General features: G+C 39.0%; 2 protein-coding genes across 2 annotated transcripts; both read left to right on the top strand.

The window, feature by feature from the left end:
- The first annotated feature begins 1,032 nt into the window (after positions 1–1,032).
- LOC119737802 (phosphatidylinositol-3-phosphatase SAC1-like) lies at positions 1,033–19,400 on the top strand. Its single transcript, XM_038212416.1, has 19 exons — positions 1,033–1,095; positions 2,852–2,949; positions 4,144–4,221; positions 4,824–4,951; positions 6,194–6,343; positions 6,576–6,635; positions 7,006–7,039; positions 8,311–8,498; positions 9,319–9,405; positions 9,530–9,598; positions 10,385–10,464; positions 11,338–11,436; positions 12,234–12,372; positions 13,471–13,546; positions 13,687–13,759; positions 14,209–14,302; positions 14,950–15,051; positions 15,673–15,733; positions 16,769–19,400. The coding sequence occupies exons 1-19, from the start codon at positions 1,070–1,072 to the stop codon at positions 16,903–16,905; spliced, it is 1,779 nt and encodes a 592-aa protein (XP_038068344.1). The 5' UTR covers positions 1,033–1,069; the 3' UTR covers positions 16,906–19,400.
- A 1,397-nt stretch (positions 19,401–20,797) lies between these two features.
- On the top strand, positions 20,798–22,965 carry LOC119738721. Its single transcript, XM_038213655.1, has 3 exons — positions 20,798–21,114; positions 21,728–21,956; positions 22,634–22,965. The coding sequence occupies exons 1-3, from the start codon at positions 20,835–20,837 to the stop codon at positions 22,911–22,913; spliced, it is 789 nt and encodes a 262-aa protein (XP_038069583.1). The 5' UTR covers positions 20,798–20,834; the 3' UTR covers positions 22,914–22,965.
- Positions 22,966–23,009: the final 44 nt, after the last annotated feature.

The raw sequence follows: 23,009 nt of genomic DNA, 5'->3' as shown, positions 1-23,009 counted from the left end.
AAATAAACATGTACGGTAAAATTACACAAAAGTGGACAATGCTACCTGCATGGTTGAAGGTAATATAGGTATAAGCCATCGTGATGTATGATGGTGCGAGTTTAAACTTGATCCCGTATAATATATATTCTGTCCAATCGTCTACAAATAACAATCATTGATGGCTTATGCTTCAAGTCTTTTCAATGGCCGTTTTGAGATATTAAGACCTAAACTATATTGGAAAATAGCTTAGTGGATGCCTGGAGAAGGCAGACTGAGCAAAGCAAAGATGCCTAATGAGGTTGCCATAACAACGGAGACGAAAAGGATGATAAATGAACCTCTGAAATTAAAAGGGCAGAACTTGTGAGGAGTGGGATGCTTGCTTTGCGGAGCTCTTCATTTGCCTGACTGATGATCTTTGCACAATGGAGCAGTACGCGCAAAAGTAAGAAAAGCTGTAGATTGATCAAAACAATTGGATATGCTTATCATTTACAACACATGTTACTCAATTCATGCTAGTGAAAGACCTTTTATTCGAAATGATATGATCGTCACCATTTCAATCGCCAAATACGTCCCGACGATACTATACACGGATGTTATCGCAGATTATGATGGGAGTCTTGCTAAAGTTAAGGCTTATAAATAAGTAGGTCTACAGCTACAGCGATGTGTGCTGTAATTATTGTAATGATGAATCATGAAATCAACAAATAAACTTTCATCCTTTAACAAAATTCGTGCAGATAAAACATATAGATTTTTGTTTCTGATTTCGCGCCAGTGGTCCGTTTCCAAAAAAGAAACTGAGCGAATTTACTGGATTCTTACTTAAATTTCCAAATGATCCAAACACGATAGCAATTTGCAGGTAAATATAGTTCGAAATTTACAATACTGGATATTTACTTATTTAACTCTTTAAGAGGGAAAGACTCATATTGAAACATTAAACACTATTACAATGGATGTGCCGCAACGGTCCGCATCCCCGTCTCCTCCTTGCATGCTCCACCCCTCATTAATGTCCTCTTTCTGAGCTGAATGACCTTTAACCTTGTGAGCTGATCCGTGGTCCAACATGGCGGTGCATGAGTCGCTGGTGTTGTAAGTTTTAATGCCGTTTTTAATTACTTTTTAATACATTTTGCCATTGAGGTTGATATATCAGATTTTAGTTAAGTAAGATTTCTGCCGTGGATTGTTTCTTTTCAATCTAAATGCAGGTATTATTGGAATATTTGATACATTTTTTCGTGTTGGGAATATCGAACTGCGCCGGGGGCGTTTGGTGTGTATTCGTATGGGAAAGTGTGCGCTGTACACCGTGTACATTTGCATTATAAAATGTATGGCCAAATTTGCTTTATAATTACAGAAACAATTGGAAAGATTAAAGTTTCCTGACATAGCCTAACTTTTTATATTATCCGTAACCTCATCATGCTCATTGTCATTGATGGAGAGTCATTGGAAATATATTTGAAAAACATCATGAATTTGTTGGGACTTGTAAACATTTCATTTTCAAGTTTTGTTGGAAATTTTGTTAGAAAGTGAGTGTACCGAGAACACGAACACTTTCACAACTACAGCTGTTCTCCCCATAGACTTTGTACACACCCAACAAAGTGGCACCCAAATACTTTTGATCAAAATGTTGAGTGGTACACAAAATAAAAAGGGGGAGAGTGCAGGCTCTTAATTTAGTAATAATTAGGCAGTGTATATTTTGCCGGAGACGGCAAACCTTTAGTAAACGTTAGTTTGCCGGATATGCACTGAACATGCGCAGTTACTGTTTTTTTGTACTTAAACATTTTCCAGTGAAAAGTTTTAGTCTGGCTCCATGCCAAAATTATCGTTGTTACCTCGTATTCACAAGATGGGATTCAGACCATTTTATAATTTTGGACTTTATTTCCCTTTTAAAAAAAATCCTCCAGAGCCACAAATCTGAAAAAGAAAATGTAATACTTTGCAAAAAATGTTTGAGACATGTTAAAATAATAAAAGAAGAATATTCTTATTTATTTGGGGATGAGAAAAAAAACCTTTAAAATGTGGTACGGTCGGAATCGAACCCGAGTCATCCCGCTTACTAGAGCCTTTGCTTAACCATTACACCAAACGTGCTACTCAACTTTTGGTGGGAATTAAATACATCTTATAATTCAGCCCTATTTTAAAGAGTACAGCGCCCTCTGTTGATATGGATTGCCGCCAGCAAACCTTTAGTAATCGTTAGTTTGCCGTCATTACCTCCGGCAAAATATCCACTATCTAATAATTACAACTTTATGCTCTCACGCACAAAAACTTGTTTTGGTGACATGCCATATTTTAGACTGTTCAGAAATTGCTACAGTAAATGTTTCACGTTTACCGTACTTCCCTGTGGCCTTGGTAAATTATAGATTTATTTATTTATGTTCTGGGAATTATAGGCCATTTGAAGAATCTCCCTTTATTTGCTTAGGACAGTAGGCCTACCAGTACTCTTTCATTGAATTTTTCTTATTCTTTCGTTTAGAAGTAAGACAATTTTTCAGTGTGTACTTTTGTAACTAAAAGGGATTTGCATTCAAAGCTATTTTTTAGCTTGTTATTAATGCTGCATCCTTCGGGAAACAAAATGTAGTACGTGTATCCAGATGCCATTTCTTTGGTTGTGTACAAAGTCTGTGGAAAGTCGAATGCATTTCCAAAGTATTTTCTAACAAAATTGGAATTGTTTCTCAATCCCAGATTCATGTCTTTTCAACAGTTTTGCAATGACTGACCTTCAGTGAAATGATATGAAGAAGGAAAGAAGTGGCATCAGGATGTAACATTCTTTCCTATCTGATTTTTTTTTTTGCAGATACACCACCGATGACAAGTTCTATGTGGAAGCCAGAGATGATGGTACCAAGGAACTCTTGGTCATTGACAGGCTGAGTCAGGAGATTTCACTAGAACGTGAGTACCTAATATGGTCTGGAAATCAGCAATTAACGTTCACAGGTTCCTGATATAAAAATTTGACGGAAGACAAACTCGTACAAAACTTTGGATGAGACGTTTTAAAGAGGTTGTGGAATGCTCGAAGACATTTCCATCATTTCTCGGGTATATGTAGCCTAAGGTGTGATGAAATAAAACGACTATTGTTTCTGTCATAAAATGAGTACAAAAGGTACTTTTGAGAGCTGTTTTTCAAGTCCTGTCATGCCTGTTTCGACCCGAACGTGCAATTTGTGTAAAAGTCGTCGTTGCGGGCAGCAAACAAAACACAGTAAATCGTGACGTAATAAACAGGACTCCCGATGCAGAGTAGCATAAACGAGTCCTGTTTATTACGTCACGATTTACTGTGTTTTGTTTGCTGCCCGCAACGACGACTTTTACACAAATTGCACGTTCGGGTCGAAACAGGACCTGAAAAATAGCTCTCAAAAGTACCCTTTGTACTCATTTCGTGACAGAAACAATAGTCGTTTTTATTTCATTACACCTTAGGCTATATATACCCAAAAAATGACGGAAATGTCTTCAAGCATTCCACAACCTCTTTAATTTTCGAATGCACTGTGTCCTTCTTTGGCTTTCATGAGTAGGCCACAGCTAGTCTGAAAAGTTTGGACTCGCAGTACTTTGGATTTAACAAAAGACGTCATGCAATCCTAGTCCAATAGACAGCTAGCTTTCAGCATCACGTGGGTTTGTAAATCCAAAATTCTGTCCCAGAAATTATTGCTCGCACGAAACTTTGATTTTGGCTTATAAGAAGGGGGAAATTCAGTGCTGACACATAATTATCATATCTGTATCTGTATCTGTTAGCTTCTGTACAAATGCCTGGTGTGGCTATCGCGTACAGCCTCATGGTGTATGTATGAGGATAACTGCCAGAAACACCGGGGCGAACCCCTTCTCTTAGTGATAAGTTTTTGCTGGGTTCTTTTACGTACATTTATGCAACACATGGGACCTACAGCTTTACATCCCATCCGAAGGACGAAGCAATAATGGTTAAGTGCCTTGCTCAAGGGCACAAGTGTCCGGGCCCGGCCTTGAACCCATGCCACTGTTGCCTCTAAAACACAAGAGCATGAGTCCAGTGTTCTTAATCGTTAGGCCATCTCACCCCACATATTTGTGTACCATTGGCAGAATCTTCAGATCAGATCCCGCCCTTTGCTACAAGCCGGCCGATATGTGGACTGATGGGGACGATACGCCTTTTGGCAGGTAAGGTGAACCATCCATCTCTCAGACCCAGTTAGTAATAGAGAGAAAAAAATGACCTCAACCAAACTTTGGCAGTGTAGAAATAACCAGAACAGTGCACACTGCGAAGTGATGTGTCCTGGAAGGCTTTGACTGTACGTTAAAATAATTAACACTAACACACTTAAAATAAGAGCCACTCATCTCCAAGAACCAGTTAGCAGTGATAAAAAGGCTCCCTCAATCGACATTTTGCAGAGGGTATAGAAATAACCCGAAGAGTGCTTAATTTATTTAATGTTTCAACTCACAATTAATGACAGTTTACACAATGAAATGGAATGGTATTAAAACAACAGTGCATGATTTGAAACAGCTTTCAGTACATTTTGCAGGCACACTATGTGTTTAAATAAGACAACTTACTTGCCACTGATGAAGCAAATCCGTTATCAAAATCATTATGCAAATGTTGTGGTGCATGTTTTCTTCATTTTCACCCCTTGTCAAATACAACACACATATCTACCATAACAAAAGCAAACCTTCTCTACGCTTGCTTGCTTGCTTACTTGTCATTTTCTCTGTTTACTTGTCCATTACCTATACTTTTTTTCTTGCAGGCCCTTATTTGGTGGTCATCACCAAGAAGTCAAAGGTCGGGGAAATCAATGGCCAGACCATCTGGAAGGTCACAGGTCATGAGCTTCTGCCTTACAAGAGGACAGTCATGCATCTCAATGAACAACAGGTTTGAAACTCCTGATTTTCTTGTCTGTCTGTCCGACTTTTCTTGTCTGTCTGTCTGACTTTATACTCTGTTAGTTTATTAGGGTTTTTACCGCTACACTCTCGGATACCACAATATACCTAATCGGTGATAAATTGTGTTGAAATGCTCTAAACTTGTTGAAACAACATGAAAAACACGGCACAGGAAATTCAATAACCTCGTGTGAATTGCAACTTTGGTAAAATGTTGTCTGTGTGTGGGGTTATGTCCACACATACTGAAATTTGTATCCTTGTGGAGACATTTCTTTGTTCTCGTGTACTAAAGTTTTCGAGTTTGAAAGTACAGTTTCAAAATGCTCTTATTTTAACCAGAATTAATTTCCTTGGCTGAAATTCAGACTTGATATCCCTTTTCTAAAACGCTATCATTTGCGACAAATCAACATACCTTGGAAATTCCTAGTTTTGGAGTAAAATCCATATATCTATTTCGTGAAAACCTTGTGGAGACGTATTCATCTATAGAAATTGCCCTGTGGAGACGTATACAATCTTTTGTTCCCTATTGTGTGCATGTCTCCAGAGGGCACGGTGTATCAGATCTTTATAGGCCTACTTATGTTTACTGTTAGTGTGTGTTTAGACCCTTTTCTTGGCAGCCATATTGGAGGTGCGTGCTTTGTTTCATAGGTATAATGACAAGGCAAAACAAATAACTGCTTCCGGTTACCCTACCTAGTATTTTGACAGCCCCTACCCTAGTTTTTGTTTGTTGAAAAAATGAGGGAAAACCCCCGGAAATCATCAAATTCTACCTTTTACTCTTGACTACACGCAGACACCTCCGTATGATCGTAGACAAAAAACTTACCCTCCAAAAAACTCCCTACCTACCTACCCTATTTTTAGATGCCATGTAATGTAAATAGACCTTTCGTGCATTCCTTGTTATTGGGGTAAAACATTTAAAACCACCTCCAAGCTGGCTGTTTATGTCAACCGTACATGTGGTTTTTTTTGCTGTTGTTTACTCAAGTTGACATTCTGATTAATATTTAGCGAATCTTTATTGAGACTCATAATATATGTAAATAACCGACTGACATAAAATCAAGCATGTCGTTTCTTTTTTTCTTTTTTGCCCATAGAGCAGTATCAGCCTGGTTTGAGATTGATTAATTTGTACTGCAAGTATTGTCTAGATTGAATAAACATTTCAACATCATGTATTTGGTGTCTGGCCACTTCTTTGCTGCAGCAACAGTATAACCGCACCTATGAGTCCATGATCAACTACGTGCTGGATACCAATGACTGCTTCTTCTCAACGACCTATGACCTCACACATTCTCTACAGAGGCTGTACAACACTAGTCCTGAATTCCTGCAAATGCCACTTTTTGAGAGGGTGCGTGGACATTTTTAAAAATAATTTACTACAGAACCTGTTGAATTTGATTTTGATAATATTTTTTAGAAACATTTAGTGTTTGTTGAAATTTCAAGAGAAATAAAAAGACACATCAATGTATCCGCCATCAATAAAAAACCTGAAAATACAAAATGGAATTCAGAATCTTTGATTGACAGAATACCAAAAGCATCTCTTAAAATTATTCATTGTTCTTCTTTTTTGACAGGCTGATCAGCGTTTTGTTTGGAACGGTCATTTATTACGAGAACTGGCATCTCAACCTGAGGTAAGAAAGTGTGATTGTTTTTAACAAATCAAAATGCTCCAAAATTCATTGTTTGCAAAAATGAAAATATTTGGGTTTTTTTCACATTTAGTTGTGTAGTTTTGCAGCCTTTTCAATTGCTTCTCCTTCATTTTCAAAATTGTTGAAAACGATTTTATGTTTTGTTTGGTTTCCTCAAATGAGATCAAACTGCCCTTTCACTGAAATTATTCCATTACATTTACATTACCATTGATATACATTTCTGTGTGCGCTTACAATTTCTTCTCTCTTTTCTTTAAAGTTTTTCCCACTGATTGTCAACAAGTGTAAAGATTCCAATGCAGAAATTGTATAAATTTGACTGTTTTGTTCTGTTCTTGTTCTCCAGCTGGGTCGTTTTATATTACCAGTCATGTGTGGATGTATCCTTTTCCAAATGGGTTAGCTTCAGTTAAGAATAACATCACCCTAAATCTTCGACCATATAAGAAACCAATGCCAAATTCTTTGCGTATTAAACTTGTTAAGGGGCAAAAAGTCCACTGAAAAGTAACAGTGGCTAGGCTCTACTTTCCTCAATCCTACAAAATCCTCCACTGTGCAGGAACCTAATGGCACACTCTTTGTACCTACCAAGTTTCAAGGGGCATCAAGCCCCATGTAAAGTAATAGTGGCTGGGCTCTACCTGCCTTGATCCTGCAAAATCCATCACGCTCTAGGAATCTTATGGCACACTCTTTGTACCTACCAAGTTTCAAGGGGTATTGAGCCCCATGTAAAGTGATAGTAGCTGGGCTCTACCTGCCTTGATCCTGCAAAATCCATCACGCTCTAGGAATCTTATGGCACACTCTTTGTACCTACCAAGTTTCAAGGGGTATTGAGCCCCATGTAAAGTGATAGTAGCTGGGCTCTACCTGCCTTGATCCTGCAAAATCCATCACGCTCTAGGAATCTTATGCCACACTCTTTGTACCTACCAAGTTTCAAGGGGAGTGAAGCCCCATGTAAAGTAATACATTGTAGTAGCTGGGCTCTACCTTCCTCAATCCTGCAAAATCTTCCAAATCCTCCTGGTGGATTTTGAAGGGCCTGAAAGGATAAGGGAAAATCATAGTGTCTCAGTTACAATTAAGTCCACAGTTAGGTCCCCACAAGTCCATCACAAGTCAATCACAAGTCCTCCAGTTCCAAGTCAGTCAAAAGTTATTGAAATGAACTGTGGCGACGTTGACAACGTCTTTGTTCGTGTGCATCCCTTGTAACTTGTGATGGGACTCATGACTTGATTTGTGGCTGCACTCGTGATAGTCTATGGAATATCTCCTTGCACGGCAAGGGTCTGTGATGTGCGTGCAGATTCGGCGATTATTACGCAAAATAAGACTGCGTCTTGACCTCCAAATTCTGACCATTCAGCGGGTGCCTTCTATCCGGTCTTCGGTAACCCATTGTATTATAAAAAAATGGCAGCCAAATTGACCAATCAACAGCTTAGTCCACATTCTAATCGAAATGATGTCACAATTTCTAAATTTGACTCCGATTGGTTGCGGAGAGGGCTCCATTGCAAAACGGACGATACTCATACTATACTTGTGATGGACTTCGACTGTAACACTGGTTAACCACTTGTTACCTGTACACCAACTTGTGTATAAAATTGTCCTTAATTGGACTGCCGGGTACCAGTCGTCTCGATAAGAATAGGCATCTTGCATGGCAAGCGATTTGACTACATCCTGATCTCAAGACGGAGTTGTTTCCGGGCCGGGACACGGTATTACATGCGTGGCTTGGATACGGAGGGACATGTCGCTAACTTTGTGGAGACGGAACAGATTGTGCAATGTAACGGATGGAGGGGCTCATTTGTTCAGGTATGGTCTCCGTAATCAAATTTTGTTTTATTTGATTGTGATCAGAAAATTGATCGTCGCAATCAGTAAAGCGTACTGGTTGCAGATTATCTGTTGTTTTTGAAAAGCTCAAGTAAAAGAGAAATTCGTAATTATTTATCAGTGGTAATCAACAGAACAGAATTGACGGAAATTTAAAATGTGATTAGCCAACTATGCTTAGTTTTTTAAACAAGGGAAAATTGTTGTTGAGAAAATGTTCATTCTAAAATGTTTGGAAATTTTTTTGGGAAATGTGTCACAAAAGGTAACAAAATGATCAATGTTCTCCAGACGATGTGTTGATGTCAGTTCTTATAGGGAAGAATGCACAATTAGATGAGCGTTGATACCCTGCGGTAACCTGTAGAACCCTGTAATACCTTGTAAAACCTCAAGGTAAACCTGGAGTTACCAGGTAACTTGAAGTTGAACCTTGAGGTAACCTGCAAAACCCTGTAATACCTCGCAAAACCTCAAGGTAAACCTTGAGTTACCAGGTAACTTGAAGTTGAACCCTGAGGTAACCTGCAAAACCCTGTAATACCTCGCAAAACCTCAAGGTAAACCTGGAGTTACCAGGTAACTTGAAGTGGAACCCTGTGGTAACCTGCAAAACCCTGTAATACCTCGTAAAACCTCAAGGTAAACCTCGAGTTACCGCATCTTATATTTTGCATTCTCCCCTTATTGATGTGGAAATTATTCAAATGCAAGTGTTAACTCAGTAGATGTTCTTTCTGTTTTCATCTGATATTCTTTCTGTTTGTAACTTTTGTAATTTTTTTTGGTAATCTTTCAGACGAGAGGTTCCATACCACTTTATTGGTCCCAACGGCCCAACATCAAATACAAACCAAAGATATTGATAAGCCAAGCTCTCAACCATGTAAGTGCTGATTTTCCTTTCCTTAATACCTCTCTCATAAATATTCATCATAAGAATGTATCTTATTTGCATATATGAATTTTAAATAGGATGTAGTATGAATATTCAATGTATTTGCATATAGATGGATGGCTTTATGAGGCATCTGGACAGCCAGGTGGTCAGTTATGGTGATCAAGTTCTGGTCAACCTGGTGAGTACGAAGACAGAATCTCGTTTTGGCGTTCATAACCCAAAACTGGTTCAGTTGTTTGTCATTGGATGATAGTTTTGAATATTGTTTGTGACGTAAAAGCAAGTGAATTACTGCACTACCCAAGTTGCTAAAATGCCTAACCAATGAGAAACAATTGAACCAGTTTTTTGGTTACAACTGCTAAACCACATCCCAGTTAACCACAGGATTTCAAGTGTATAAGTACAGTTGTCTTGGGATATTTTCGGAAGCCATCAGGTCCAACAACTGTGAACAAAGGTTTTTCCAAACTATTTCCAACGGTTTTCAAGATTTTATTAAGGTTTTTCCACAAAAATCTTCACATTAGAAATATATTCAACTTCCAATCAGACGAGGGCTCATTAGATAAACTTCCTGATTTTTTTACAAAAAAATAATAAAATTATATTAAAACAGAGATGCCACTTTTCAGATTTTAACCTGAATTGAGGTTTTTTTTTTTTTAAATGTGGCAAATTGAAAGTGCTGGATTTGATCTGAAACATCCAGAAAACACATTTTTGAAAGGGGGTAAGGGTAGTTTCAGGTTTTTTAGTAGTGTTTCAGGCTTTTTATTGATATATTGGTGGCATCTCTGTGAAAATGAGTTAGCAGTATGCACGGCAAGGATATTTGCTAATAACCTGTTCTAGTGCAACACAAATATCCTTGTGCTTGTTGAATTTTTGTGGTCAAGATATTGAAATGGATAATAATGCTCTTCGTTATTGTCTGTTCAAATTGTTTTTCTTCCATATATAGATTGATCACAGAGGGATTGAGGACAGACTAGAGAAGACGTTCGCCAAAGCTGTAATCGATTCAGGGAACAAGAGTATAAAGTAATGTTTAGTCAGTTCTTGACATTAAATTTACTCAATTTTTAAACATATAATATTAACCCTCCTATGCAAACATAGATTCCGTGCCAAGTTGTCCTTTCAGTCAAACTCAATAAAGTGACTTTTTTCAACAGTTAAGAGCTCCCATAAAGTGGGATTGGTTGGCTGTGACTGTTTATGTAACTTGATACAGCTGTGCTTTGACTGTAGGTGGTTGATAAGACAGCTGTGCTACCAGTTTCCTGCTATTGATTGTTGACTGAATTTGACTAGCTCTCCTGTAGTAAGACCATTCAAAACACCTCAAAATCTGGGTGCTGGCAAATTGGAGGGAAAAAATGCTGGACCTTTTAAAATCCTCCAGAAATTATTGTTACTGCACTACCTCACCTTTCAATTCCTTTCGAAAGGTATTGAAATGCAACTTACTGAATTTGCCCACAGAGTTGCTTCACCTTTCGAAACCTTTCGAAAAATCCCAAAGTTCCAGCACTATTTCACCTTTCAAAACCCTTTTAGTCAGGCAAATTTAAAATGTTTTGAAAGGTCTGATAATTCTCTTTGCCAACTGCACTGGCATAACAGGGCTAGTCAGAGTGCTCGTTTGAAATATGATCTGACTGTTTGTGACTAGCCTGTGTAAAAGGCATGGCAGGGAAGTGGATGGAATATTTGACTGTCTGTGACTGTTTAAACAGTAAGAGGGTAAATATATGATCTCATGATTCTTCAGCCTTCAGCTGCATTTACCTCTAGATCTGCATGCATGTCATTATTCAAACAAGGAGAGAAGACTAAGAGTTACAATTAAAACATAATTTATACTAATTTGACAATGATTACAATGCTGGTTTTTGATGTTGAATCCTCCAGGTATGAATCCTTTGACTTCCATCATGAGTGCCGTAAGATGCGATGGGACCGCCTCTCCATCCTCATGGACAGACTAGCAGCTCCTCAAGAAAAACATGGGTAAGTACGTCTGGCAAAGATTAAAGTATGATTTGTGAATTATGCAGATGGACAGATTTATTTTGTAAAAAACTTGTCAAAAAAATTATTCTTAGCTCCAGTTTTGCTTAAGTCTGACTGTGGGACACCTCTGTCTTGCAGTATCAATGTGGTGGTTATGATGGCATTTAGCATTTCATTGCGAAGAAAAATATATAAATTTAAGAATATGGCATATTAATTTGTGTAAATTGTGAGTATTTATACTCTTTGGAAAAAGTCAGTTGAAGTAAACCAAACCAATTGAACCTTGGTAATAATAATAATTTGATGCTTACATAGTGCTGTACATCAGAGGTCTCAAAGCACTTTACAATTATTACCCCAGTACATCAGGCCGTGAGACCAATTTTTTTCATACTCCTGGGTGGAGAGAGGCAATTGTAGTAAAAATAAAAACGTCTTGCCCGAAAACAAAAGTCTCATGCTCCCCTGGCATTAACCAGTACTGGCTCTTGTTGCAGCACTGTAAGGAAATCCTCTGGCTGAGTCTTCTCATAAAGTGAATTTTATTTGCTTTGAGCATCTGTGATGAAATCCCCTTAAAAATGACTGTAATGTTTGTGTCTGCCATAAACAATCAAGGTCTAAAACATAAATGTCTGTTTGAATTATAAAAAAGGTAGATGCATGATAGAAAAGCATTCCAGTCCCCCAACATAGCAATAAATACAATAAAGAGTCTCTGTGTGCCCTTAGATATAACTCACCAATTTGTCAGCCTTTAATCCAAACCCAAACTTTGCTGCTCCTCCTAGGTGCTTCATACTCAGTCCCACGAGTCAGCTTCTCAAGCACCAGACTGGCGTCTTCCGAACCAACTGCATGGACTGTCTGGACCGCACCAACGTGGTGCAGAGCTTACTGGCTAGGAGAACGCTCCAAGAACAACTACAGGTAATAATAGCATCTGCAACTATAAGGTGATAAAAATGGCTTGGGTATGACTCTGTTCAAGTCTGACACAAGTTTCTGTGACTCAACTCGACTCGAGTCACTGCCAGCAAATGAATCCACTTTAACCCCAACTCCCTAGCATGATTCACTCGGAACCATACCCAACCTGGCAAATTCCAACACCATATGGGAAACTGCACACACATATTTCTGACTTTGATTCTTGAGGTGTGCCAACCCAATGTAAAAGACTGTCAGTTTAGGGGTACTGTACCCATCCTGACAGATTCCAACAAAACATGCCGTTGGGGTTTGATGGGTTGAGTTCTGTTAGGGTTAATAATGCAGTATTTAAAAATGTAAGAAAGTAACAACATTGACTGCTTATTATTATACCCCATGTCATGATTGGATGCATGCTTGTTCTTGCAATGCACATGCAATTTTATCTTCTTCCACAGGCTCCTACCTCGTACTGCCATTACAGAAATTATATCTGAATAAAGATTTAAAAACTCACCTCAGTTTCAGTATGCGATTCTAAATTAGGCAGCGCTAAAATTAGAGTTATAATTGACTCAAGCAAAATGTGACTAGACTTGTCTCAGCTCGACCTTGTTTAGTGATGACTTGACTCCAGTGACTGCCTTAGAGCAACTAGACTCCATTTATTACAACGTGGGCAGAGGGTCAATAGTTTGAAAAGTTTGTCCTTTGGCCTGAGATTGATGACTTTGTGATTAACATGTGATGACTTTTGATGACTTGTGATTGACTTGTGATTACTTGTGATTGTCTTGTGATCACTTGTGATTGACTCGTGATGACTTTTGATTGACTTGTGATGACTTGTGATTGTCTTGTGATGACTTGTGAAGGACTCGTTATGACTTGTGATGGACTCGTGATGACTTTTGATTGACTCGTGTTTACTTGTGATTGTGATGTGATTGACTTGTGATTGTCTTGTGTTTACTTGTGATGACTTGTGATGTCTTGTGTTTACTTGTGATTGTCTTGCGATGTCTTGTGATGATTGATTACAACTCGGTCTCAAAGCAGTGACATCACCCTAGAGTTTTCACACTTCCGTTTCAGATGTTTGGGGTCCTAAACCCAGGTGAAAGCATAGATGATCATCTCACCACAGCATTCGAAAGCACCTTCAAAAACAGTAAGTTTGAACCATGCTTTATATTAAAAGGTAGAAATGCTTTTAATAAGAGATTTTGAAATGGGCTTATGACTACAAAAATCCCTATTGATGTTGTGTCATTATATGAAAGGAACACTGTATGTTCTTTTTTCCCCCAGCGTGGGCAGACAACGCTGATTTCTGCTCCAAGCAGTATGCAGGCACGGGGGCACTGAAGACCGACTTCACACGGTATGTCCAATATATTCCTCTGTAATTCTGAGCTGATCTCTGGAAGGTTCCATTGTCCCCAGGTGTCCAACACCTGTGTAACATATTTTCTATGCTCACATTTCATTGGTTCATTGCTTAAAACCTCTGCAGTGGACAAATATTTTCTTCCTTGAACATCATGTGATTTTTTTGACATTTCAGAATAGACTTTCTGAATAAATGTAAAGGTGTCAATTATGTCCACCCCACACTACCCCACCCCCTTTTCAATATTACATTCAATAAGCAGCACCAGCACCACCTTCAAATTTAAAAGTTAGTGAATCCTGAATTCTCTATTAACATTGGATTTCACTGTTCAATATCCAACTGTCACTTTCTCCATTATTACTTTCTGTATTGGTACTTTTTTAACTACTACATTCACTACTGTTAAATTTTTTGTTTATTGTTACATGTTATTGCAGGACTGGAAAGCGCACACATTTTGGAATGGTGAAGGACTTGTACAACTCCATGTTGCGGTACTACATGAACAACTTTGTTGATGGATACAGACAGGTAAGCCAGATTGTTCTTAGATGATTCCATTGTCTCATTTTTAATTTTGAAGAAGAGGAAGGACTGAATAAGAAACATTCCAAGAATAAACCACCATTCTTTCATTGTTTACCTTTCCCTGGTAACCACATCATGCCATCACTTTGCTTGTGTGAGTAGGCCGCATAATGCATTGGAAATTGGATATTTAACAATTGTTGACTGCTGTGATGTGGGATATGACGTTTTTAACACCCGAGGGGTGCTATGCGCCCTAAGGGGGTTTAAAAACGGCATATCCCACATCACAGCAGTCAACAATTGTTTTGTTATATCATACCAATAACTCACAAATGGTTGTAACTTTCTATGTGAGAAATAAATTAAATCACTGCGATGTAACCGTTGATAACTCAAGGTTTTGGTGACCTGCCGGACATGAGACTGAGTGTTTGACATTGCAATTCTAATTGCGCAACGTTATAGCGCGCCGGCAGGTTCCACACGAATTTTTCCCGTGAACGCAACTGGTGCAATATCCCCCTCAGTAAATGAAATGCATTTTTATTGTCCAGACATGTGGCCGTCCTAGACTAATGAAATTACAGTATCCAAACACAGGATATAACAAAAACATTTGTAAGCCACCTCTTTGCTTCACTGTGCAGGATTCCATAGACCTCTTCCTTGGCAACCACATCGTTGAGGAGACTGAAGGCATCTTGGCACCGTCTCCCCTCAGGTCTAAGGGAGACGCCAAGTTCCTGCTGGTCAGTTCTCTTTACTCTCCAAAAAATGCTTATTCCACAACTTGTTAAGCTTATTGATGTTGACTAGCCCTAACCCGCTCAAATCTTTCAAAATCCACCAGGAGCTTTTATAAGATTTTAAAGGATTGTGGTAGGTGAAGCCAGCCACTGTTACTTTATCGGGGACTTCATGTGCCATGAAAGTTTGAGTACAATGTACGTGCAAGTGTATTAAAGGCACGGTTATTCAATTTTGTAGTTTTACGTTTCTTAGAATGGGAATAATGAGATGGGGAGGGGAGGATCAAGCAGTGGCAATAGAGAGGGGACGTAACCCACAATTTCTGACTTGATCCAACTAATGAGCTGTTAACCCTGCTTTTAGTTGTGGGATCAGTGAATAAATACTTGGCCTATGGGTGGCTCCTGTTTATACTTTTTAATACCTGTTTGGTCATTATCCCGAGACCACAGTAAGATTTGAAGGTTTGCATGGTGAAGTGAGCCTCAGTATTTTTTTTTTTTGTTATTTTTCTTGAGATATCAGAATGTTTACTTTTCAAAACCAGACTTTTAACCTCAGTTTTAAAGAACTCTTTCTGGATCATAACTTCCCTTTTATCTTGTCTTTTTTTGCTGTAGCTCCCTGTCATCTGTATTGTGGCGTTCTCAATGGTCATTATTAGTATTCTCATCCCAGCCGGTAAGTTTGTATACTGTTAGCTGTTCCTACTGTATAAAAGCAGGTTCATACTCGGCGCGAAAGCAAATGCAAAACATGAATTTTGATGTCATGGCAAGTCTGAGCGCTGCAAATTCACATAAGTTGAACACGTTTCAACTCCTGCGAATTCTATTGTATTGTGAAGTCAATTTCGCTTCGCATTTGCCTGAAGTATGAACCAGCCTTAAGGGAAAATTCTACAACTTTTTTATTCCAATTGGATGATTTTACTTTAACTGCAAACAAAATGTCCAAATTCTTGGCATAAATTTTAGGATTTTGTTGTCTACCTTGAATTTACATTAGCCTGAGTGTCTTTCAGTTTGTCTTTTCATCATTAACTGTAACAGTCTTAAACCCTCCAATTTTAATAAGGGAATAAATGTGCGCTTGGCTGGTTTTAAACACTATGTTTGAGACAGGTTGTAGTCTGGATGCTAATCCTTTTCTGTCACAAACTTTCGGTCCAAAAGCCAAAACAGTCAAAAATTATAAATTTCTGATAATTTTGTTCAACAAGTTTCCTTCATGTTTTTCAGGACACCCCTCTGGCTGTATTATGGTATGTCCCTCTCGCGAGTACATCATAAACAACTCCTTAAATGGAGATTGGCGCGTGCGTCGTGCGTACTGTGCGATGTGGCGCAGAACGCAGCTGTGCCGGTGTGTTGTGAACTAAGGACTATGAATTACTGACTCACTGGTAGTATTGCGCATGCCTACGTGAGGATTGTGAGCATTAAACCAATAAAACGGTAAAAGGCACTGGATTTCATCGAAGCCCAAATTTCATGTGACCCTGGATAAGTGTTTAAGACCAGCCAGCCGGTCTTTAATAACTGTTTCAAACCAGCCATGTGACAGTCTCTCAACCAACAGGAATGGTGTCTTGGGTATTTATGAATATGATTTATCACACATCTTAGGGAGTAAGGGTAGTATTTGCGTATGCAGTCCAACAAAGAAATGCAAATGCCTTACATATACTTTGTTTTGTTTGCTTTAATATTTTAGCTGACATCTATCTTCAACTAGCCTACGTCTTCTTCTGGATGGCTGCCACAGCTGTGTGTCTCGGACTCATCTATCTGTATGGGTTGGAGTTTGTGAACCAGCCAAGGTTAGCGCAAGCTAAGACCAAACTGGACTAGTCACAGACTCAAATGGATATAATCATCGGAGTTGTAGACTTGTCAATTATGAGTCTATCACAAGTCAATCGCAAGTCAATTGCAATTCAAGTTGATCAGGAGTCAAATTATAAGTCGGTTCTGAAGTCAGATCACATGTAAAGCTGTGAACAATAACGTATGAATTCTTTTGTCCAGTTCATTTGGATAGCTTGTGACTTGACGTGGAACTTGATTTTCACTGTTGATTGACTTTTGAGTTGCGATTGCTTGTCATTAATTGATTACAACTCTGAAAAATCTCAGCTGTGACCAAAGTAAAGATAATATGACGCTTGAAATCCAGGTAACCTGGTCAAAAGGTTAGGGTCAGTCAAAACTGGATTTCGATATTAGGTTTTGCCCTTCACTGCAGTATAAACACTGTATACTCAGTGTGTTACCTCCCGAGTGAAAGTTGGAAGAAATCACTTTGGTGAGACTCGAACCCATGACCTCCTGCTTTCTAGTGCAGACGTCTTAGCACTCGACCGCCGAGTTTGTGGGTTTAAAACTGGATTACGAATGCATTTAAAAAAATTATTTAAACCGAATGGCGCTGTTCATAGTGAAAACCACTCTTGCTGCAGTAGACTTTGGTTTGGACAGCAAGTTACAGTGCAAGAGGTGTTGGGACTACTTCAAACATTAATTTTTAAGTTACAACCACTGACTTTATTTCTGGCATGTTGTCAATGAAAAAGGCAAGCTGGATTACATGGCAATTGGGCCAGAGTTTAGAATTATTTTCAATACTAGGGTGATATATTTTCCACTCAGTTGTTAATGAAAAGTAGTACCTACATCTCTTTTAATAATATAGCTCATTAACACACAAACAGCTGATTAATTAATTGTAACTTGAATAGCTTTCGGTATTTGGAACCTTTGTTGTGATCATGATGGTGATTGTAGATGAAGAAAATCTTGCCAAAACCTGGAAAACGAAGACCATTTTATCACTCCAATCTCTTCATTTAATAGCAAAAAATACATGATTTTTTTTTTTTAATGCCCCCGATTTACAATTTTACAAGTGTTTAAATTGCTACACATGTATATGACATCTCAGGGTGTTCTTTGAGTTTGGGAATCCAGTTCATGATTTTCATGATTTTCCTTCATCGGCAAAGTTTAACCAAATTTTATATTCTGTTAAATATTTTTTGACTTTCCTGTTGAAATTTAGAAAGGAATACGGTAGATTGTATAAAAAATACTCAATGTTTATGAGTACAATGGTAAGAATAATTTCATGTGGTGACAGATGGAATGTTCCATTCCATGAGGTGAAGCCAAGTGGAATGGAACATTCCATCTGTACATGAATGAAATTATTCTTTCCATCGCACGAATGTGAAACATTCATTTTTTTGCTTTACACATTGGTAACTTGTAAACTGGTACTTTGAATGTATAGCATCAGAGCCATCCGAGCTGTGTTATAGCGCTTCCAATTGTATGACCGTGCAATGTAAGTTCTATTTTACCGTGGAATGGAACTTCTATATTTGCAGTGCGGCCGGGTCATTTGTTGGGACAAATAATTTGATGACACGTGATCAACGACCCACTAATCAGATAGCGGGGATTTATTTAGGCGTTGTTTAAAAATGAATATTGAAGGAAATGCTTCACAGATAATCTGTTTGCTCTGTGTGTGTTGTCAAACCATTGTGTTTCCTGCTAATTGTCTTTACAAGGATCCTTCTATTCCAACCTGAACATAATTCAGCTATTCTTAATTGTTTTGAGGTTCATCTCTGAAGAACAAAAACAATTCCTTAAAAAAAAAAGGGAATTTGAAATATTTATAGCGGTATAACCCACACAAAAACTATATCTACTTGTAGAACGAACTTTATCTTTACTCACATATAGGAGGCTTAACATTGAAAGAGACTGGTTTTCTTCAAAAAGGCAACTTTACATACTAATGGTGCAGATTAATCTAGTGTGTGCACATGACAGTTAAACAGTTTGGGTTATAGTCTTAGTTTCATTTCTCAGTAATCTTTTTTTATAACACCCAATCTTTTTTAAACACCAAAACATGTAGCAGCACCTAGCAAAAACAAAAGAAGTGGTGAAGGCTATTGTGCAAACTATGTAAGCTGTTGTATTTATTTGCCTTACTTTATATGAATGACACCATGTTAATAAAAAAAAAAATTGAAATTATTTTTGGGCTATAGAGGTGGTCTTGAACAAAATCACCCTCGATATTATATTATTTAATAAAACCATTTCATATCCAACATGTGAAACAGCTTATTTGAAAACTTGTTCTATTACTATTAACCTTGTTGTCAAGAAGTAATATATTATGAAAAAATGTGTAAGCCTGTCTCCACCAAGTAATATGGGGAAAAAATGAATCTTAATGACGCCCGTAAGCTTTTAATGTGATATGAGCTTAAAATCATGTGATTATGAATATCTGTATTAAATAAACATCTGTTCTGAATGAGAAATGGCATGATAAATAGTGAATTTCATTTTTGTGTTCGTTTTGGTTGACCCTAAAAAAATGCTGCCATGTTACACAAGGGATAACTCCCAATTGGGTGTGATAAAGTTGTGTCTTTGGTGTGTTTTGCGTGCTCGCAAACAAAAGATATAAAAAAGTGTCATGTTTCTACTTGAATATAAGGGAAATGATGCGAATCTCACAAATCCCATCTTTTGAGGAGGGATAACTTTACAAAAGTAAATTTTATGAGGTGTGTATTTACTACTTTTGAAAAAGTGTAATCCTACGTTAGGCCTCCTTTTTTTTTTAAGAATGAAAAGCCGTTTGCTTTTCAATTCACCGAAATAATTTGCGACTTTTACAAACTAAAGGGAACGTCTTGTAAAAAGAGCAATGTTTGATTTAAAAAAATAAACCATGGGGGTAAAACGAAGGCTACGACAAAACGCAGCACGAAAATGAAGAAATCGACATTGCCGGATGCACAAAAGCGCGTTGGTTCGAATGCCACCAACTGGAAAACTGGGTAGGAAAATCGCATTTTCTACCCGAAATACTGTTTAAAAAACTAGCGGTATAAAGCCCGGTTCATACTCGGCGCGAAAGCGAACGCGAATTTGTGACGTCGTGGCAAGTATTCTCCCTGCGAATTCGTACAAGTTGAACATATTTCAACTCGGGCGAATTTCGCAACGAATGTTTTATGACGTCAAATTCGCTTTCGCATGAAGTATGAACCGGGCTTCAGAATTTAGCGATTGCTTGAGGTTGTAGAAGTCATTTCGGAACCAAAAAAAGGTTATGAATTTAAAAACGGAGGTTCCCCAACTGTACTTTTACCACTTTTTTTCTCAGGAAAGATGTACAAAAATGTTGGCTGATTTAAAAAGTCACGATCAACTCTTTAAAATATGCCAAAACTAGTCCATTTTCAATGTTCCAAATTCCAATTTATTTTTATTCCCATACTACCTCCGAAGCCCAAACTAACTTTCTTTTAGTGTACACCTGTAATGCTCAAACCAAATTCCTTTCCAAAAAAACCCCAGTAAAAGTAACAAAAATCATATAAAAACTCACCTCCCTGCACGTCCATTTGGTGTGCGTCTACAATCATGGCGGTCTTGATTTTTGTTTTTTTCATAGAGCTTATGTTGTGCTTTGGTTGTTTCAGCGAGCGTCCGAGCCGAAGTGATTCCGACGTCACACTATACATCACCTGTTGCTTTGTCTTCGGCGCGCTGTGATTGGTCAATAGTTGAGCAAACACGCGCAATCTGAGCGCGCATTATCACAAAGTTAACAATGGCGGCAACGCGCGGTCATGACAACCGTTGTTGAAATTATTGCTCGTTGCTTCTGCAGACGTTGCACTTGCTCTGATTTTTCCTGCTAACATTCTTAGGACAAAATGTGAGTAAAATTTGGCCAAATTATCATGCCCTGGCGTATGGAACAAGCTTTGAATGTCCTGCCACCGAGCAAACACCGCCACACGGACGTTAAGACCACCCTAGCCAGGCGGGGTCTCGCCTTGACCCGTGGGGCAACCAGCATTCCATGGCGGGGCTCACACCAGGCACTGCCGCCCAGCAAGAGCAAGACATTCGCCAAGCTGTTTGAGAACTCGCAGAGGATGTTCGGAGATCCCGACACTAAGCTGGCCTGCATGTATGACAGGATGGTTCTAGCTGGACGCGGGACACCCGTGGACAAAGGCAAGAGTGATATTGTGCCCAGTGGCGCACCCAGGATTTGTCGGGGGGGGGGGGGGGTCACAATTTTTTTCCCAATTTTTTAGAAGTTTAAAGTTTTCAATAAATGTTTCCCAAAAATTTGGCTGCAGGGCTCAAGCCCCCGAGGCCCCCCCCCCCCCCTTGGGTGCGCCACTGATTTTTAAAAAAAATATTTATGCTGTTCATGTTTTAAATCATACTAAATCAAATAGGTGAGGAAAAAAGAGTAGGGAAGATAGCAATTGCATTTCTTGCATAGTTGAAATACAAACGAAATTTTAGTTGGAGGATTGTGTGTTTGCAGCCAAACTTGTTGAAAGTAGGGGATCTCATTCTTTACAAGGCAACAACTTTTAGGAGGCCTTTGAGATGAAATGGAGAAATGATAGTTTCATCTGACATTTCAATGGAGGATGCTTTGACCATACTTTTAGATCTTCATTAGTCTTGTAGAGAGTAGAGACATCATTTCCCTATGATTTAAGAAACAAGATATGTCTGAGAAGTTATAATAAGAAATCTTAAAAAAAAAAAATACCGTTGGAAACCCAACATTGTATACCTCGAATAACCTTCTTGACGGACCTCACAACAGAACTACTAAAAGCACCAACATGCTGCCGGTATCACTGGCTGCAGTACCAAGCCGGTAAGCGGCGACTCATCGGGGCCGTCCTACCGTACGAGGACCCGTTTCTACCGCCTACGCCGGCCTCCAAAGCCCTGCAGAACCTCCGTAAACCGGACCAGTTATCGAGACGGGTTTGGCATGATTTGAACACGAATGCGAGGGTACAGGCAACCATTGCTACGGTTAATGTCAGGTATTAATACAGTTTTATGAAACAAAAGTTAATCTCGAAGCAGTGGCGTCACTAGGATTAAACTGGCGGGGGGGGGGGGGGGGGGGGCCGGGGGTGCATATATTTTTTTCGGGGGGGGGGGGCACTGAAGGCAAATGATATATATATTTCTGTTCAATTCAAGATTTAAAACGGGGGGGGGGGGGGGGGGGACACCCAGGGTGGGGGCATGGGGGTGGGGGGCTGGTGGGCGTGTAGTTACGCCACTGTCTTCTAGAGTCGGAGCATATGATAAATATTTCATAATGGAAGCCCAAACGTGTAAGCGTGAGTTTTGGGATGCTGCTTCAAAAACTGAGAAATGTGTAGTCATAATCATTTTCAAAAGTTGAGAATTTTTTTCAATCAGTTCAAAACTGATAGGCCTATATCTGTAGAATAAAGTTATAAATCTTTTTAAAAACTTTTATGGTCACGTCAATCTGTAATATTTTTTCATCTCTCTGGGCGCCTGAAAAAAAAGCCACCAATATTTCATGCAAAAGCTCCTTTCACTTGGGGTTGTAAACCCCATGATAAATGCTGTCTACTAAACATTCCGAGTTTTCCAGTTGCTAAAGCTCCTCCAGTTATCCCCTTCTTTCCCCCAATAGTTTTTAAGGGAGATGTTCAGTTTAGTTTGTGTTCCCAATATACAGATGGCACAGTCTTCGTCATGACCCCGGCTATGACGAAGCCTCCTTATACGACGCCCTGCGCCCGCATGGCCACATCGACAGCATTCACCGTACCAGCCAGCTCAGCGCACGGGTCACATTTAGCGAGCTCCAGGCGGCCTGCCGCGCAGTGGCCGCTCACTCCCTCGGTCGGCCGGAGAACCCTCTGCTGTGCCTCTGGTATCACAAGTCCATGAAGAACAAAGGGTTTTATGTCAGGAGGAGGCATCTCCATGTTTCTTTGGACCCATTTGCCACTTAGGTTATGCGTGATGTCTTTAAGAAGTTCATGTTTTTTCTTAGCGGTACCCCTCAACTACATGATGAAATTGATGAAAATAACATGTACTAGTGACGG

This window comes from Patiria miniata, unplaced genomic scaffold (assembly GCF_015706575.1).
Source record: "Patiria miniata isolate m_02_andy unplaced genomic scaffold, ASM1570657v1 HiC_scaffold_3, whole genome shotgun sequence".
NCBI classification, from domain to species: Eukaryota; Metazoa; Echinodermata; class Asteroidea; order Valvatida; family Asterinidae; genus Patiria; species Patiria miniata.
This window is presented reverse-complemented; position numbering and strand designations above follow the sequence as displayed.